Source organism: Sceloporus undulatus, chromosome 4, assembly GCF_019175285.1.
Source record: "Sceloporus undulatus isolate JIND9_A2432 ecotype Alabama chromosome 4, SceUnd_v1.1, whole genome shotgun sequence".
Classification (NCBI taxonomy): domain Eukaryota; kingdom Metazoa; phylum Chordata; class Lepidosauria; order Squamata; family Phrynosomatidae; genus Sceloporus; species Sceloporus undulatus.
Genome location: NC_056525.1, coordinates 218,828,342 through 218,848,428, shown reverse-complemented (window position 1 = coordinate 218,848,428; position 20,087 = coordinate 218,828,342). Strand labels below are relative to the sequence as shown.

Below are 20,087 nucleotides of genomic sequence, written 5' to 3'. Positions count from 1 at the left end.
AATAATAATAATAATAATAATAATAATAATAATAATAATAATAATAATAATTTATTTATATACCGCCCTGTGGCAAACCAATCCAGGTGGTTTACAACATTAAAATAACATACAGCATAAATGTGATGGGGGAGGTCCCAGGGTACTTTAGGAAACTTCCAGGGACTTTTGGGTCTGCAAAAGTGAGGTCCTTATTCCTGTAGTACTAAGATTGCTCCCTAGCTGCCTCTCCTGATCTAAATTCTATTCCCACTAAAACAGGGAAATGTTGCATTGGTGTGTGTGGAAGACAGGAACAAATCTAAACTCCACAAAACTGATGGAAAAATCTAAGCTCCTGCTTAGATCTAGTGGGGCTCTATCTGGATCTGGCACCTATGATAAGACTTCAATTTTTTTAAAACAAGAAAGTAAAGTTCAGCTGCATGCTACAGATTTAACACAATGGCTAGTGTCCTGCTAGTGTCACATGCAGGCAATATGCATGAATGGTTTTGTTTTGTTTTGCTTGGTTTGGTTTTGATTTTTTGGTGGGCAATGAGCAACAGTCATATTAAGCTGGCAGATGTAGAGTTCCACATGCAGAGACATTGCACATGCTGCTTCACACTGACATTCAGTGTGCAAAGGTGCATTATGTTACTAGTTGAGTCATGCGTATTGTATTTTCATTCACATTTCTTGTGCTATAGATTCATGGAAATCATAGAGTTGAAAGAGACCCTAAGGGCCATGCAGTCTAACCCACAATTAAAGCATTCCCGACAGGTGACCATGATCCAGCCTATTTAAAAACCTCCAAAGAAGGAGACTCTACCATTCTGAGGCAGCATATGAATAGCTGTTGAATAGCTCTTAGGTGGAATCTCTTTCCCTACAGTTTGAATCCATTGCTCTCTGTCCTAGTCTCTGGAGCAACAGAAACCAAGATTGTGCCATCCTCAATATGACATCCCTTCAAATATTTAAACAGGGCTATCATATCACCTCTTAATCGCCTCTTCTCCAGCCTAAATATACCCAGCTCCCTAAGCAGCTCCTCATAGGACATATTCTCCAGACCTTTTACCAGTTTGGTTACCCTCCTCTGAATACATTCCAGCTTGTCCATATCCTTCTTGAATTGTTGTGCCTATGTTGCTATCCAATATAGGAAGTGCAAAATGGAAATAGAACTAACTCTGCTGCTAGTTATTTAGACTATGGGTCACCAATATAGATTTCAGCCAGTGTCTGGTTTAATCCTAAGGGGAATAGCACAAGCAACAGAACTTTGCAGTACCATGACAAGGAACGTTCTACTTTTTATTGTTATTTCAACTGTTGTTTTTTTTAATGTGTGGTTGTCAACAAAGCCTACTGGGCTAGCTTTTAAAAAAGATCCATTCAACCATCTTAATATGTGAACTGTTAATATATTGCAGCAAATGATAACTGAGTGTTTAAAAACTGATTCTACCTCAGTTACACTGCTGAGCAAACTTCCTGTTTCCATAGCCTTCACTAAAAAATGGTAGAGGTGATGCTCGCTCTCGAAATCCACCATATGAGTTAAACTGAGCTCGCCGGTCTCTTGGTCCATGCTGAACAGGCCACTGGGATTCATCAGCAGCATATAAGAGATAGGCTGATTCTGGAAAGAAACTGCTTCAATGACAGCCACTCTAAGAAGGAAAAAAAACCCATAAATCCATTTATTATTTTGGGGTCGGAATACAGATGTGCAAATCTACAGCGCTATATAAATTAAAAAAAAAACCACAGAAAAATTAGGAAAAAACTATTTTAGTCCATATTTTTCCTGAATCATGCTAAAATAAAATATTCCATAATTGATTTTCTTCCTTTTTTTCCAAGAGATGGAAGATGCAAGCTAAGGCCCGGTACAGATAGGTGAAAAACGCCGGTCTAGGGCAGGGTGAGGGCTGAGCGTCCCCAAGCTCACAACCCTCCCCATGCTGCCCGGGTGCTATAATCGCTCACCCCCATCCATTTGGGGCGTGCAACGATGACGTCCGCACACAGTAGCGTCCAAACAGCACCGGGAGCAGGTTCTTTTTAGGCCTCACGGAGGCCGTAGCATTTGTCTGCTGTGGCCTTCATCCAGGGCAGAAAGGGACGGTGCCTCCCTGCCCATCTATACTGGGTCTAAGTTACCTTTTCAATGAACTACACTTGTTGTAACTTCCAAAGCTTGTAAAAATTACTTATTGCACCACTATTCCCAGAATACACCAGCCAGCAGCTATGTTGAATAGAAAATTCTGGGAGTTGGGGTCCAAAAAAATACCTATCCAAGTTCTGCAAGTGTCTTTTTACAGATTTTTCATCTTTGCTTGTCATTTATATGACTATTTTTAGATTTAAAAGTAACTCTTGAATTAAGTCTTCAACCCAGTCACTGTTTAGGTGAAGATAAGGTGAAGATTGTATGTTTACATGCACTTTTGCACATGTCTAAATTAAACACTCTTATTTACTGCAACCAGAGTCTCTCTGCAGTTAGTACTAATTTACACATGTGGAAAGATCCCTTAAATTACCCAACCACTTACTGGCCTCCTTTTGAGCTAATAATTTCCTCCCAAATATCAATGAGATGCTGTTATTGTCGGTAGGGATTCCAAGTCCCCCCACCTTTTTGGGTAACAAGTGCAAGACTAACTAACATATAAACTGAAAATATATTCTGCTCCTAGAACGCATGCTTTCTTTGGACAATCTTTTAGAGTGCTGGACATTGGTTCCCTCATCCCTTTCAGTGACACCACTTACCTTTCATCTGCTGGAGTATTTTCTGGGATGAACACACTGTAGGACATGTTAGTGAACTGAGGAGGCCTGGAACCAGCCAGGATGGAGATGAAAGCATAGGGACTTTTGCTACCGTATTCATCAATGGCCAACACAGTGACCACATACTCCTGGTTCAAAGTTAAAGGCAAGCCAGTGGTCAATATGACACCTGCATCTGTATCTATATCAAAACGTTCTTCACCACCTAGTCAGTGAAAAGATTATCAAAGAAGAAAACACAAATTATGTACAAATTTTTATCTTCACCTTTTATCTACCTAATTTCCTTCTCATTGTCATTTTATTATCATTTATTTAATCATTTTTTTCACACTGTAGTAGACAATATAGGGCAGAGATGGAGAACATGCATCCACCTAGATGTCGCTGGACTGCAGTTCCCATAATCCATCTCCATTTGCTAGGCTTTAGGATTGCTGATAGTGTAGTCCAACATCATCTGGAGGATCACAGAAAACAGGGATGGTGGATTTTCTGCACCATCTGGACATTAAAAAGAAAGAGATCCTAAACTCCACACTATAACCTGAATCCTATTGGTAGTCCAAAGTACTATGGACCCATAGATTTTTACCTATGTCTTATTGCTTAACCACGTATTCAATTGGTTTGCTCTACCTGGAACTACCCAATAGGATTCAGGCCTATGCATTAAACATAACATATAGATTATTGACAGATATCTGAATTTACATTCCTGAAGTCTATTACAACAATAGGTTGAAAAAGTTGCTTTCTTTGACTACAACTCCCAGAAGCCCCCACACTAGAAGCTGCAGTTCAAAAAGGTCTTTCCCATTACAGCTGGCCCTTCATACTCATAGATTCAACCAACCAAGTTGGATTCAACCAACCAAGCCTGAAAATATTCTCTCTCTCTCTATCTTTCACACACACACACACACACACTACGTTTTCAAAGACTTTTAAAATAAACTCCCAGCAATACTTTTCAAAGTTAACAGGAATAATATGCTTTAGGCAGAAGAAAGCATTCGCTTACCTGCAATCAGGGCGTATGATATCCCAGCAGTGGAATTTTCATTATTGCTATAATGGGCAACAAGTTGATAGACCAAAGTGCCCGCTCGAGCTTCAGGATCAACACGTGCCAAATAGGGGTATGGATACATTCCCCAAGAGATGGGTTCCTCTTCAACAGCAATGACCACCACGCGACACATGTACCAGTCACTCTCTGTAACATACACAAAAAATGTTAAATGGACTTTAAAGAGATTGACTGAAGTTTGGAAAAATCAAGAATCTGAGAATCTCTAATGGGATTTTAACTTTCCAACCAGAGCTTGAAAAAGATTTTGGCTAAGAAAGGGGTGGTCTGTCGAGCTTCTGATTTTTCTTTAGTCAGGTCTCACAACAGGATTTAGACCACAGGGTCAGTTATCCATAGCGACTAATGGTCACACATCACAGACAGCCTCAGTTTATGTTGATGCATCTTTCAAAATTTTCTTATGGCTTGTGCTCCAAAATGCAACTAAAAAAGACTTTTCAAAAAGTAGTTTGAAAATATATCCACATTGTTTTTGTTTGTTTATTGCATGCAGTTCAGAACCCTGCATTTCTACACATAACTAACTGAGATCTAGAAGCTTAATATCATGGCTGCAATGCATGTGTACTTCATAAGATTTACGAGTTTGCAGAGAACCAGTAATTATAGACAGCTTTCACACTTTGTTTTAAGTTACTCCAAAAGTTCATGCTATAAACAAGACATCTAATCTTCCATCAGTTACAAATACCTTTTGCAGATGCACCCATTTATAATAAATATAAAGCTTTTTTAGGGTTTGTGTAAGTACTGTATATGGTAACAGTGTGGATGGGTCAGTCTTGCAGATGATGCAAATGTACCACAACAATGTTATATCACAGCAAGATATCACATGCAGCTCTCTCCAACCCTGACCCCTCTGCACCAGGTCTTTATATTTTCTCCACCAGCCACACCTAATGTGCTAAGCAGGATTCCCGGTTTGCAATGCAGTGGGTGATTTTCAAAGGTAAAGATTTCCCCTTGACATGAATGTCAATTCGTAACTGACTGTAGGGGGTGGTGCTCATCTCTGTTACTAAGCCAAACAGCCAACATTGACTGAAGATGACTCTGGTGGTCATGTTTTACCTTCCACTGAAATGGTATCTATTTATCTACTTGCACTTTTACATGCTTTTGAACTGCTAGGTTAGCAGAAGCTGGGAGTAGAAGTATATATCCATTGCTCTCATTGCAAGTTGACAGGTGTAGCTATATTGCTCTCATGTGACAAGAGAAGAATGTGTGTGCATTTGTGCGCGTGTGCAAACACTCACACACACACCAGAAAAAGAAAGGAAGAAAGAAACTAAAAAGAGGGCTAAGTAAAGTGGATGGGTGGAAAATGTATTAAGTTCACTTTTTAATGCAAGATTACAGAATTTGCAACTCTTGGATCAAATTCAAAGGAATTTGCAGTCAGGAATCTGCATGCTTCCAAGCTTCCAATGAGATTACATTAAAAACCACCTGAAAATTAATTTGAAAAACATACCTTTGGGGAAATGCTTTGAAAACTGGAGAATGTTAAAGTGAACATTTCAGATATATAGACATAAAAAGTATATACAGTATCTTCAAAATATGTGCTTGGAAAACATGAGCACAAATCTCTGCATGCAGAAAAGGAAAGAAAGAAAAGGAAAAGAGGTGCATAATCTGATGCAGATCCAAGTCAGAACAAAGCTGGCAGGTGACAGCTGAAAAAGGAAAATCTCCATGATACTGAGACACACAGAACTGCACGTTCCTTAGTAGAAACTCCATCAGCTACTGTAGATTTTCAATGCTGCCTCCTGTCTGATTAAAAAAACCAAACCAAAACACACATACAACCAGGCATGCAAAATCCAGAATCAATATTGTCATGTGTTGTTTTGTTCCATTGACACAAACAGTTTGATGTTACTGCCAGGGTATTTGTCAATACTAATCAATCTCTCTCACACACAAACACAATGCAATCTCAGAGTCACAAAGCCAGCCTGATTCTTCAGTATAAAAGTTACACTGGTAGAAATCATATTGTCTGCTTAAATCAGAGTAGATGCATTCAAATTTACATTTTAGAAGGACAAATGTATAGCTTGTGAAGCAACCTTAGTCTTTCTAGAGTTACTTCATCTTAAAATAAGAAATGAAAAAATGAATGTAAAGAACAGCTTTTACATACTGGTAAATTTTCTAAACTGCCTTCTTGCATGGGTAGAAAAATCAACAGTCATAATGAACACACAAACGTAAGCTGAGAAGCAGGGCTTTTTTAATCAGTGATATCCTCCTTGTAGACAACAGCTTCTTCAAAGAGTCCTGTTAGGAGTTGCTGTTCTTGTAAGATTTCAAGTTGTTCCAATTTATGGAAATCCTAAGACAACTCTATCACATGTTTTCTGGCATGTCTTTTCAGAGGGGTTTTTGCCACTGACATCCTCTGAGGCTGAGAGAGTGTGACTGGCTCAAAGTCACTCAGCAGATTTACATGGTCAAACCCAGGTCTCCAGAGTCATAGACCAACACTGAAAACCAATACACCACACTGGCTCACTCTTTCAGGAGAGGCTGGTGTTTATTTTGGATGGTTGATGGATGTCTTTGGGCCCAAACAGACAGGCCAAAATAAAGCTGCTTCAGGTCATTTTGGAGGTGTGCTGTTTAAATGATGCATGCGTCCTAAGAGGCCAGAAGCCACACCAAAGCCACGCTCCAGCCCTAAGAACTGCAGTGCAGCTTTGGTGCAGTTTCTGGCCTCTTAAGATGCATGTGTCATTTAAACAGCATACCTCCAAAGTGACTTGAAGGAGCTTTATTTTGGCCTGTCTGTTTAGGCCCATTGTTTGTTTTTTATATCTGTTCCCCTGAGATCTCTACAGAGCCCTGATGGCAGTTAAGTTTTACAGGTTGGTAGCTTTTAGATCAGGAAGATGTGGGATCAGCCATATGATGCAGCTGCTGTCAAATTAGTATTGTTTTTTGATCTCTCCTCCGATTGTATTCTGATTTTCTAAAAAAAAATTCTTCTGGAATTATGATTTTAATTATTTCATTGATGGAGAGCAACAAACTCAGTTACTGGGCATATAATAAGTAAATAAATGTTTTATTTTTTAAAAATGCAGAACACTAAGGACAGTCGGTGACCAGTCTGCTGGCATCTCTGGCTCTTCTTGGCTTCCCTTTTTGATGTAAAAGAAAGAAGCTGATGAAGCTGTCATGCCAATAATAGTATTTTTTTTTAAAAAAAAAAAAAATAAGGATGGATTCTCACTCTCATAAATCCCCTTCCCATTTCCATCAAACTGCAGCAGGGTACAACATTCAGCATAGGAACAGCTTCACTTCTCAAGTAAGGCAGACACTAGGAGCCCCAGAAAGATCAAGGAAAAGCAAACAAAGAGAGGATTTACTCAAAAAGAATAGGAAAGCCATGAGGACCAGCAGGGAAGCTGCAGTGGTGGGAATTAAAGGAGATGGTGTTTTTGCTGTCTTTCAAAAACTCAGACTAATTCAAAGCTTGAAGTGGGTTTTGTAATGATCTGTTTCCTTTGCTAATTGGCTCTCCCACATACTAAATTAGACTCCTGGGGACAGGGAGGGGCACAGATCTTTTACCCATTAATATAGAGGGTATTTGGAGATCTCATTGCCAGGCCTGAAAGGGTGGGTGGTAGAAAGTGTGCAACCCAGAGAGTGCGGTTTCCCAAATAATTTTGAAATACCTGGGTTATAACAGAACTACAAACTCTCTCAAACAAACATAAAATGCAGACAGCATTGTTCAAATCACTGAGAGGAGTATTAAATCCCCATTGCCAAACATTCATGATGACCTTCAAGTCTGAACTTTCTTTAACCACAAAAGCTCTACAAGAGAGATGCAGAAAGGGAAAGTAAGGACAAACTATACCAGCTATCATGAGCCTGCATGGTGTGGAGGTTTGAGTATTGGACTTCAACTCTGGAGATCAGGGTTCGATTCCCAGCTCAGCCATGAAACCCGCTGGGTGACCTTGGGCAAGTTAAATGCTCTCAGCCTCTAGGAGAGGCAATGACAAACCTCCTTTAAACAAATCTTGCAAAAAAAAAAAAAAACGCACAAAAAGCATGAGTTGTCATAACCTAAAACAACTTGAAGGCACACAAGGGTGGGGAAATAATAGCTATCAAGTCACAGAGCAATTCCACAGTGGAGTGAAATCTAAACAAAATTTATTTATTATGTACATCTTATTTATTTAATTTTTAGACCACCTTCTCTCCACTCAAATAAAGAAACAAACATGTGAAATTATAGTTATATTTATTCTTCACACCACTGTTGAGGTAGACACAGGTGTGTTTGTTCAGGAAGCCTAGGCAAGAAAAATAATTAAGCTGCCACCCTGCTAACATCCCTGCCTCAAACAAATTCTTACATTTTTAAAAAGGCATACAGGATCACTTCACAAGCCCTCACATCTGGCTTGGCCTTCAGTGACTGTATTGTTTCTTGCCCATGCACAGCGACAGCAGGCTTCTTATTCCCACAGTTCTTTACAACAAAATTCTCTCCATACACAGAGCAACACAATAACCCTAATCTAGGAACATGCTGCTTTGTCTAATGAGCTGTAGCTATTTAAGTGGCTCATGCCTCGACTATGTCAGTAATACTCCAGTTCAAGGGCATGCTCCTGCCCCATTTATATTCCCATGGGGATTTTGAATCAAGCTGTTAGTGAGAAAAAAAATCAAGAGAATGGGAAAGCTGATGGAGGTCCTGCATTGGGCAGGAGTTGAACTCAGTGGCCTATGAGGCTTTTCCCCACCTTATGGTTCTATGATTCTCACCTTTATCATCTATAACAAACATTAAAAGGGACCATTAGTAATATATAATTTACACAAAATATAAATGGAATCAAACTTGGAAGTCCCCTCCCCCAAAAAAACTTTTCCAGGTCTTCATCAATCAGATTTTCACAGGGCATTTGCAAATAGTTTCTTTCTTAACTTTTTCACCGGGTTTTGTAAAACCAGGCTAGCAATTTGACAGTACCTTGATAAATTAAGCAATTACAGAACTCAAACAAGCATTTTCCAGCACACTTTATTTTGCGATCATTAGCCAATTTAAAATTTTCATTTATTTTTTAACAGCTGCCCTAGAAGAAGTGCCTCAATGACCTTGTCCTACATGATCACTGGAATGATTTTAACCCTGAGGCATTTGTCTTGTCAATACGTTATTGGGCACAGGAAGCAGCAGCTTGATTGAAAGGGTCACAGTAAAAATCATAATAGAATGCTTTTTTTCAAAATGATACATGAAAAAACACTACACCAATTGTACCATTGGTTTCACAAGTTAAAACAGCGGTAACCTTCATAATGTTAACACAATTCAGATGACTTACATGGAACTTATTAGGGTTATGATAAACCTACACATAGGTCCTGCCTAGAATAGAGCTTTCTATGGAATGGTTCATGGAGCAGGGATAGATCTAGACTTGGGAAACACTATGCTTTGTTCCTCCGATTGGAAAATTAGATGGGTAACCAAAGTTTATGGTGGTAGTGGTGTTCCAGAAGTTGGTACTAGTGGCTACTTCCCAGCCCATGGCAAAGACTGGCAATGAATTCCATGCCTTCCCTGGAGGAGGCCTCCTTGGATAAGGCCAGGATGACAATACCCAGCGGAGCCAGAGGAAGCTGGTAGCCCTATTGTGAAAGAAGCAGAGCCTGCCCATCCCAGGCAGCTCCTGCAGGTTTGAAGAAGGAGATGGGGGCTCTGCACTCACTCATGTCATGTATCACCAGTTAATTCACAGGGAACAGAAACACCAGAGATGTTCTTCTCTGCCTTAAGTAAACTGAGCTGCGTTAACAAGGCCAGCTGGGCTAATTTATTGCTGCCTGTAAATCAGCTTGGGAACCAGCTTAGCAAAGTGGTTTGAATGTTTGACTATGACTCTGGAGGCCAGGGTTCAATTCCCAGCTCAGTCATGAAACCCACTGGGTGACCTTGGGCAAGTCACATGCTCTCAGCCTCATGGGAAGGGAATGGCAAACCTCCTCTGAACAAATCTTGCTGAGAAAAACCCATAATAGGTTTGCCTAAGGGTTGCTGTAAGTCAGAACAATTTGAAGGCACACAACAGCAACAGCAGCTCAGCCAAGGATGTTGTAGACAACAGATCCAAAGCCTCTTTGTTACCTTGTCTGATATCTTGGGCTTCGTGCATCTCTGACCTTTGGCTTGAATCTGAGCTAATCAAAATTCCTTTTGTAGTTTTGGACTCAAAAAGACTGGAAAGCTACCTATTGGGAATGCTCTTAGGTGGAGGTCCTACACTGAGCAGGAGATTGGACTCAGTGACACACAAGGCCCCATCCAACTCTGTTATTCTATGGAGCCTCTGATTAGATAGCACATGATGAGAAAGATCCTGGAATGACTCTGTGTGCTAACATTAAGGGCTACCTAGGAAATCTTGTTACAATTGTTATTATGGACTGAAAGACAATGCTAGGCAGATAATTATTTTCTTAATAAAGGTGACTGGTCAAATCTGGGGAAATTTTCAAAGTTTCTCTGTCCAGATTATTTTTAAAAAATGCTTTGTTTGGTTGTTAGATTTCCTTTTCTTGAAGTTGTTCCCCACCTACCTGTGTTTAAAAGAAATGAAAACTTATTTCAAAGTCTTTCATTTTCAGAATCAGCTTTGATAACTGCTAGTCCAATGGTCTGGTTTGGCGTAAGGCAGATTTCCTCCACATATAATTATGATTATTATTGGTTCTTGCCAAAACAAAGTGCAGGAGGGACTTCTTTCAAACCTTTCCATGTTTCTAAAGACATGTTTTAGGGCGGGAGGTGTGTGTGCCAATAAAAGGGAGGTTAATGGAGGGAGATGGAAAAATAGCTTTGAGGAGCCCTGTATAACCCTCAGGGCCTGTTTTTCTATTCCTTGAATCACAGGCAACTGTTGATTTGAAGTATGGTGACATATTACTTTTTGGAAGGGTAACAAAGGAGCATCAATATTTTTTTTGCAAATTATTTACTGATTGGTAACATCATTAATCTTTAATATACTTGCCACTGGCCTTTACTTTGGAAGAGTTAAAATGCTTTCCTGGATCATTCTGATTTCCTACTCCCCCAAAAAAGTGAGGGAACAAAAAAGAAACCACAAAAAAGAGAAAAAAGCAATGTAACATATAATGTAACAGTTACTTTTAAAGTCTTCTTAGCATAACAGAACTGTGTTCCTTTGTCAATACTGTAACAACTTGCTTAATTACTTTCAAAAGTAACAGGCCATTGGGCTACTAACCTCTGAGTCCAGCAGTGTGCAATTAAAATACTTAGAAATCTATGTAGGTGTGGTATTTAACAACTAATAGTTTTGAGCCCCTACTGAGTGCCTGGTTAGGAATGTAAATATACCAGAGAAACATCAGGATACAACATTTCTCAAGAGCTGAATTGTGAGTTTAAAAAATAGCTTAAATTTGGACATGTGTAGAAATCATAGGAAAGCAAGCAGGTCTGGCATTCTTTTGGGTCTGAAGATATGGGGAATGGGCTTTTTCTAGAAACCCATTCTACTGCAATTCTACCTGGTCATAGGTAATAGAAAATCCATTTACCTACAATCCCACAGGTCTTCAGTATCTGAGACATTTCCCATTCCTGTATTGCTATGTACTGTATATGTATTATCCTACTTGAGAGTATGTATTTTCCCTGGATGAAGATTAACCTTCCATTTTGAAGCCAAGCCCTCCCTCCAGTCCATCTGCCTTGGTCCAGGCCTCAGAGGTAGAGAGGCACTGCTGGACCTCTTACCCTTTCCCGTCACCACTCCCTTCTCCTTCTGTGTCATGTCTTTTTAGATTGTTAGCCCGAGGGCAGGGAACCGTCTAATTAAAAAGATTGTATGTACAGCGCTGTGTAAATTTACAGCACTTCATAAATAAAGGTTAATAATAATAATAATATACTTCCAAGTTCCATTACGAAAGTCTTGGGGTCTTTGTTGTTTTTAACAGCCCTTTAATCATCCCCAACCCAGGATGACCCTGTGAATGAGACAGCTCCAAGCCCCCCCCCCCCAATCCTCCACTGCTCTGCTTTGGTCCTGTACATTCAGGTCCATGACCTCCCTGGTTGCATCTGTCCGTCTGATGTCTGGTATCTCTGTCTTTCTATTGCCTTCTACCTTTCCTAGCAATATTGACTTATCTAATGATTCATGCCAGCTAAAGATGTGGTCAAAGTATGACAGCATCGATTTTGTCATCTTGGCTTCCAGAAAGATTTCAAATGCACTGATTTCCCTCTTATCTGCTTTCTTCACTGTTCATCTCTCACATCCCTACAGGGTGATGGGGAATACAATGGCTTGGATGATTCAATTGTACATCTTTGCTCTTTGTGATCTTGTCTAGTTCTTTCATAGCTGCCCTTCCCATTCCTAGGCCTCTTCTGTTCCTGACTGCAGTCTCCATTATGTTCAATGTTTGATCACTTTTAACTAAGAACTTGCTTTTATATTGATTTTATTGAGCTTCTGGTATAATTACTACTACTACTACTACTATATTTATTTTTAGAGTTAAAAACATACAGAAAAGTTAACACTAAAATTGGATTAATGTATTGACAATATTAAAATTAGTTAAAATTATACTTAAAAAGTTAAAATAGGTAGGTGGCTAAGGCAATTATTTCATATGGCCTCAGTCATGAGAACTGGGGAAACTTAACTGTGTGTGTGTGTGTGTGTTTAAAAACCTACTTTTAAATAACCAGTGGTATGAACCAGTGTGATGTAGCCATTTGAGTGCTGGACTATGAATCTGCAGAACAGGGTTCAAATCCCGACTCAGCCAGGGAAACTTTCTGGGTGACCTTGGGCAAGTCACACTCTCTCAGCCTCAGAAGAAGGCAAAGGCAAACCCTTTGTAAGCACATCTTGCCTACAAAATCCCTTGGCAGGTTTGGCTTAGGGTCACAATAAGTTGGAAAAAACTTGAAAGCACACAACAACAAAGTCTGGATTCCAATTACATTGTTCATTATATTAACTTTTAATATTTCAAGTCATGTTTTCAAGGGTTGCATGTTGCCTTGGGGCCCTGGAAGGTAATATAGGTAAATATTTCAAACAACACCTTCCACCCAAAACTGAGGCTCAAGGCAGTTTACAATGAGATTTTTAATATATTACAAATAAAAGTTGCAATATCGAAACAGTTAAACAAATAATGATAAAACACAACAAAATTAAATGCCACTTTCAACAAACACACTAGTGAAAAATACAGCAACCTCTCTTCCACTGAAGCCCTTTACTTCAGTTAGGTTTGAGTCACCAACCTGAATACATTAATTTTTTGAATGAAGAAACCTTTATCTTTCCCAAAGAAACAGAATCATTAGCCATGGTTCTCAGGATGCTGGTTTCAGCATTTAGTTTTTGTCTGTTCATGGAAAGTGCAAACATGAAATTCAGATTGCCTGCCTGGAACCTATTAGGTTGCAAGAAACTTGTTCTTAGGTCCAGTCTAGAAAAAAGCATTTCATGGAATGGACCACCATAAGGAGGGACAACTGCAAGCTGCCATCCAATAAATGTAAGATGGAAGAAAATCACAGACCTCTGTTACCTGGAACCTAAGACAGGAAAAAATTATGTTTTAAAGAGCATAGCCAGTGACCTCCCCTGTAACTTTTCCTAAGTAGCTTATCCTGGGAGAATTCTGTGATCTGTGGTCCAAAAAAAGATGTTTCCCCACATTCTACATGAGACTGACAATTGCATAAAGCTGCCTTAACTTAAAACAAAACCAAAAGCAGCTCTCCTGCTACAGTCCTGAGCAGAGAACTGGAAAGAAAGATGAGGACTTGCTTATTGTTAACTTTTCCCTTCTTGCCATTTTACTGATGAAAGATAGCTCTCTCCCATGTTTTGATAATCCAGTTTGGCACCACTTTGACTGCCATGGCTCCATGCTAGGGAATTCTGGGAACTGCAAAGATCTGGAGCCATGGCAGTCAAAGTGGTGCAAAACTGGATTATTTCTGTGGTGTGGATGGTCTCCCAGTGTGCTAACATTCAAACCACTACATCATACTGTCTCTCAATTCCCTCCACCCAAAGCTACTTCAGTAACCTGTGGCAGTGAGTTCCATAAATTACCTATGCGGAGCCAAACTCACCAATGGCAGTCTTGTTTGTTGCTGTGCGCCTTCAAGTCATTTCCAACTTATGGCGGCTGCAGCTATGAAGGAACTAGACAAGGTCCTAAAGTGTTAAGATATACAACTGAGCGCTAAAATGAGAATCACCCAAGACATTGTATTCCTCATCACCATGTGAGAGATGGACAGGGGAAAAAGTGGCTAAGAAGAAAAGCAACTCATTTGAGATGTGGTGCTGGAGAAGAGAGCGGAGGATACCTTGGACAGCAAAAAGTCAAACAAATGGGTCCCTGAGCAGATCAAGGAGATCCAGTGTGATGGACCGGTCTGAGTGTTGGACTATGACTCCGGAGAACAGGCTTTGAATCCCAGCTTGTCCATGGAAACCCGCTGGGACTTGCTCATAGGGAAACCATACTTGCCCATGGGGAAACATGGCAGAATACTTGCCCATAGAGATACATTGGGGAATACTTGCCCATAGGGATAGAATTAAGAGATATTGCCGTGTCAGTCTGCAGGCTCAGTATGTGGAGAGATCTTGTAGACCATCACTTTATCCCTGTTGTAAATCTGTATATTGTTGACCAAGACTAATAGGATGCACAACCAAGTGTTTCTTAAGCATGAGGAAACATTGGGAATTACCTGCCCCTAGGGATACATTGGGGAATAATTGCTTATAGGGAAACGTTGGAAACATCTCCTAGGTTCCCCTATGGGCCTAAAGAGAGATCTTGTGGTACCTTTGAGAGTACTGTAACTGAAAGAAAGAGGTTGGCAGTGTGAGCTTTCCTAGACTTCCGTCTACTTCCTCAGCTGTATTAGGAAGTAGCCTGAGGTCTAGGAAAGCTCCTGATGGCAACTTCTTTCTTTCAGTGAGTCTCAAAGGTACTCCAAGACCTCTCTCCCAGATCTCTTGCTACAGACTTACTCCACGTGGCTCTGTCTTTGAATTCTATCCCTCTGGGCAAGTATTCCCCCATGATTCCCATTGAAGGCCCTGCCCTCGAGGGCAGCTCCTGCTTCCCGGTGAGTCCTCCCTCCCTCCCTCCCTCCCTTCGGGGGGGGGGGGGGGCTCCTGCTGCTCACCTTCTCCGTGGCTCCGGTGGACCTTGACCCCGACCTGGGCCCGTCCTCCTCTCTCCAAGGGCCTGGCCAGGGAGAGGCGCCCGGTGGCCCTGTCCAGCTGGACGGGGAAGGCGCTGGGGGTGGCCAGCTCGAACCAGCTGCCTCCCTCGCCCTCCTCGGGGACGGTGAAGAAGGCCTCCCCGGGGGGCGCCCCGACGGGGATGCGGACCTTGTAGAGGGGGCCGATGGGGCTGGCGGAGGGCGCCGTCGGGGGCAGCAGGGACCGGGTCCGTCGGGGCGGCGATGGCCCCCTTCCTGCTCCCCGCCTTCCTTGGCTGCTGCTGCTGCTGCTGCTGGGCTTGACCTCGACCTCGAGGCGCCGCTCTTGGCTGCGGAGGGGCCGGGGCCGTCCGTGGTCCTGGGCCCAGACGCAGAGGGAGAGCCGTCGGAGGCCCAGCAAGGAGCCCACCGCCAAGACCTGCCCGCTGCGGGGCACCACGAACAGCGCCCGCCCCGTCGAGGCTCCAGAGCCCCGGTAGGTGAGCCGAGCGTTGGCCCCTTCGTCCCCGTCCAGGGCCCGCAGCCGACCCACCTCGGAGCCCAGCGGGGCCAGCTCCTCCACTTCCCAGCCGAGAGCCCCCGAGGCCAGGAACCGAGGGCGGTGGTCGTTGCGGTCCAGGACCCGCACCCGGAGCAGAGCCCCTCGAGGACCAAGGCCTTTCAAAGCCAGGCTGTACTTGGGCCTCGCCTCCCGGTCCAAAGGCTCGGTGGTGCGGAGCCAGAGCAGCCCCCCCGACGGCCAGCGCTGGAGGGAGAAGCTGGAGGAGCCCTCGCCCTCCAAGGCCCACTCCCCTCCCGGAGGCTGCCCCGGGGAGAAGAGGAGGAGCAGGCGGCCCAAAGGGATGCGGAGGCCCTGGACCCGGCTCCCTGGAGGGCTGTTCTCTGGGACCTGGCCCTCGAAGCAGAGCCAGCGGGGGAAGCGGCTCCAGGAGGGGTCCAAGAGACACAGCAGCAGGACCAGGAAGGAGCGCAGCCCCAGCGCCGCAGGCATCCTCCTCCTCTCAGCCAAGGACCAGAGCACCTCCGACGGCTCCGGCTGCCAAAGCCACTCTGGCGCCACGTGGGACGCAGGGGACAGGATGCTACAGACGCCACGCCCCCTTTTGGACCAGCGCACCAATCAGGGGGAGGGGCGTGGCCAAGGTTTGGGACAATTGCGTCTCTAGGGTTGGGGTCACCCTGTGCTGTAACTCATTGTGTCACCCCCCCTCCGCTCCATTGATTCACATCCTATGGAATCCTTAGTAACACTATATAATAATGATGATGATGATGATGATGATGTTTTATTTTCGGGGAAGAACGGTTATATGAAAAGATTTTATTATTTAAATGAAATAATAATAATAATAATAATAATAATAATAATAATAATAATAATTTGTACCCCACCTCTTCCAGAGGATCAAAGTGGGTAACAAAAGAAATCAAATGCAATTTATATAAACAAGTTATCAAAATATCCCCTCAACCCCCTCCTCCCTCCTCAATTAAAATAAATAAAACTACAAATTAAAACAGTATAAAACCTTTTAAAATAACAGTGGGAGCGGGTACTTCTTTGCGCGAGTGGTAATCCTACAGCCATACAGTCAAAAACGGATTACACATGAAATATAGCATACATATGCAATCACTTAACCACTTTACTTCTAAATTTATTCCTTTTCATTTTGCTTTCTTCAATCCTTCCAGGAGGGAGCAAACTTGTTTTCTGCTGCCCCAGAGAACAGGACCTGGAACAATGGATGCAAACTCCAGGAAAAGAGATTCCACCTCAACATTAGGAGGAACTTCCTGACAGTAAGGGCTGTTCGACAGTGGAACAAACTCCCTCGGAGTGTAGTGGAGTCTCCTTCCTTGGAGGTCTTTAAGCAGAGGCTGGATGGCCATCTGTCGGGGATGTTTTGATTTGGATTTCCTGCCTGGCAGAATGGAGTTGGACTGGATGGCCCTAGTGGTCTCTTCCAACTCTATGATTCTATGATTTTATTATCCTCCTTCTTCTTTCGTCTTCTTTTCTGTTCCCATTCCCCTTTCCTTTTCTCCTTTTCTCCCTTTCTCCTTTCTCTTTCTTCCTCTGTTCCTCCATCATCCTTTCCATTTCCTTCTATTATCTTTCACCTCTTCCCTCCAACTTCATTCCTTTCAACTTCTCTCGCGGTTCATTTTATATTTCCTTTTAGTAATGCCTTTCTGTACTAATGTTACATGGATTTAAGATTATTCACGCGACCATTCAAAGCTATGAGGTTTGGATATACGCGAATTTCCAAATTCACTGAGGGTGTGTCCGCAAGGATCCCCCGCAAATTCGGAGGGAGGACTGTAATGCTAATAGTCCTGACATAAAACAACTAGCAAAATTAAAATGTTAATTTTAACTTTTAACTGTCCTGGCTCAGTACGAGGGAATCCTGGGAGTTGTATTTCATTTGGCACCAAAGTTCACTGAAAGAGCAGGCTAAATGTTTCACAAAAGTATGATTCCCAGAATTCCCCAGCATTGGGCCAAGGCAGTTACAGTGGTCTCAAACTGGATTATTTCTGCAATCTGTTTTGGACCTCAGTCTCTCCTCATAAGGCATGGTTTCCAGACTCTGTAGCATTTTGGTCACCCTCCTATGGACACACTTCAGTCTGTAGAGAGATCTTGTAGCACCTTTGAGACTCACTGAAAGAAATTAGCTTTCTTAGGCTTAAATCTACTTCCTCAGATGCATTTGAATGCATCTGATGCATTTGGTGGTATTGCTGTGTGCCTTCAAGTCGTTTCCGACTTATGGTGACCCTAAGGCGACCATGGGGTTTTCTTGGGAAGGTTTGTGGTTGCCTTCCCCTGAGGCTGAGAGAGTGTGACGTCCCCAAGGTCACCCAGTGGGTTTCCATGGCCAAGCTGGGAATCAAACCGTGGTCTCCAAAGTCATAATTCAGTGCTCAAACCTCTATGCCATGCTGGCTTCTGTTGACTTAAATCAGTTATTGGCAAATACTAAGGCAAGGCAGTGAGAGCCAGACACATTATTTCTAATTTGGGGGTGGCACTAGTTCATTAACTGTATCCCTGAGGGAATATGACTCATAGGCTTACTATTTGACTTTATTGTATTTGCTGACCTGAATTGTCTGGATGGGATACTTCATGGATGTGAGCATTAGAAGTGAGATGAGAAACCCGTGGCCCTTTGAGATGTTGTTAAGCTACATTTCCAGGTGTACCTGGCACTTCTAGTTAGGACTGACTGGAGTTCAACATCGAGAAAGCCACAGCCCACCTCCCAGCCCACATTTGAAGATTTCTGCTTTAACATAACATTGTGTCTTCAATTTGTTTCTGACTTATGTTGTATCATTTTTGTTGTGTTTACTTGTAAAAATTTGTCCAGAGAGTGCTGAGGACACCATGGACAGCCAAAAAGACACACAAATGGATCCTAGAACAGATCAAGCCTGAACTCCCCTTGGAAGCCAAGATGACTAAATTGAAGTTGTTGTACTTTGACCACATCCTGAGAAGGTATGACTCACTAGAAAAGACAATAATGCTAGAAGGTAGTAGAAAGAGAGGAAGAATTCATGCCAAATGGTTAGACTCAATCAGGGAGGTCATGGGTTCGAAACTGTAGGATCTGAGCAGAGCAGTTGAGGATAGAGGGACTTGGAGATGTCTCATCCACTGGGTCGCCATGAGTGAAGGTTGACTCAAGGGCAGTTAACAACAACAACAATCTAAACAGACAAAAAGCATACTGAACAATTTAACATGCTGAAATATTAAAAAATCATGTGCATGTATATTTTGGAAATAATAATAATAATAATAATAATAATAATAATAATAATAATAATTATTATTATTATTTTATTTATATCCTGCCTCTCTGTCCAAGACAACTGGGCAGTTTACAAGTTAAAGCAGTACAATCCCATATCCCAGAATCCCCCCTCTAAAATAACAATTAAACAATTCACAATTTAAAACAAGAAAAATAGTTCTTACAATGGATATAGCTGATTCAAAGGGGTAATGGGTTCTGATTTTGGTGGCCAGAAGACATCAGTCTTAACAGCTTTTTGAAAGCTGTTTAAGATGGTAATGTGATGGATTTCCTTCAGCAGCCCTTTCCATAATCTGGGAGCAATTGTCGAAAAGGTCCTCTGGGTGGTTTTCATAGGCTGCAATAAATTGAGTGTACAGGGAGGATTATACGGAAGAAGGCGATCCTGAAGATAGCTTGGACCCAAGCCATTTAGGGCTTTAAAGGTCATAACCAACACCTTGTACTGTGCCTGGAAACTAACGGGCAGCCATTGGAACAATTTTAAAACAGGTGTTATGTGATCGCTTCTGGCTTTGTCAGAAACCAACCTTGGCTGCCATGTTCTGTACTAACTGAAGTTTCCGAACTAAGCACAAGGGTAGTCCCATGTAGAGTGCATTGCAGAAATTGAGTTGTGAGGTTACCAGCGCGTGTACCAGTTTCTAGGTCCCTCACTTCCAGAAAAGGGTGCAGCTGGCGTATCAGCCGAAGCTGCTAACAGGCGCTCCTGACCATCACATTTACCTGATTTGTCATCTGGAGTGACAGGTCTAGGAGGACCTGCAGACTGCAAACACAGTCCTTTGAGGAGAGTGTGACCGCACCTAGGACTGGAGGTTATACCACAATACCTGGGTTAGGGGCCCCTACTGTAAGCACCTCTGTTTTGTCTGGATTCAGTTTCAATCTGTTTTCCCTCATCTAGTTGATTACTGCTTTAAGGCATTCATTGAGAGGAGAGCCGCCATCTGAAGTCAAAGCTGTAGACCGAGACATGGAGAAATATATCTGGGTGTCATCAGCATACTGATAACACTCCACCCCATGTAAATAAATTATTTAGGTC

At 42.3% G+C, this 20,087-nt stretch overlaps 1 protein-coding gene across 1 annotated transcript in view; it reads right to left on the bottom strand.

Annotated features, from left to right (window-relative positions):
- The window catches only part of LOC121929147 (neural-cadherin-like), a 73,351-nt gene extending 57,160 nt beyond the window's left edge, over positions 1-16,191 (bottom strand). Inside the window, 4 exon segments of the mRNA XM_042464457.1 lie at positions 1,460-1,664; positions 2,776-3,001; positions 3,821-4,015; positions 15,162-16,191. Of these exon segments, the coding sequence (XP_042320391.1) occupies positions 1,460-1,664; positions 2,776-3,001; positions 3,821-4,015; positions 15,162-16,191 (1,656 nt within the window).
- Between the last annotated feature and the right edge of the window lie 3,896 nt (positions 16,192-20,087).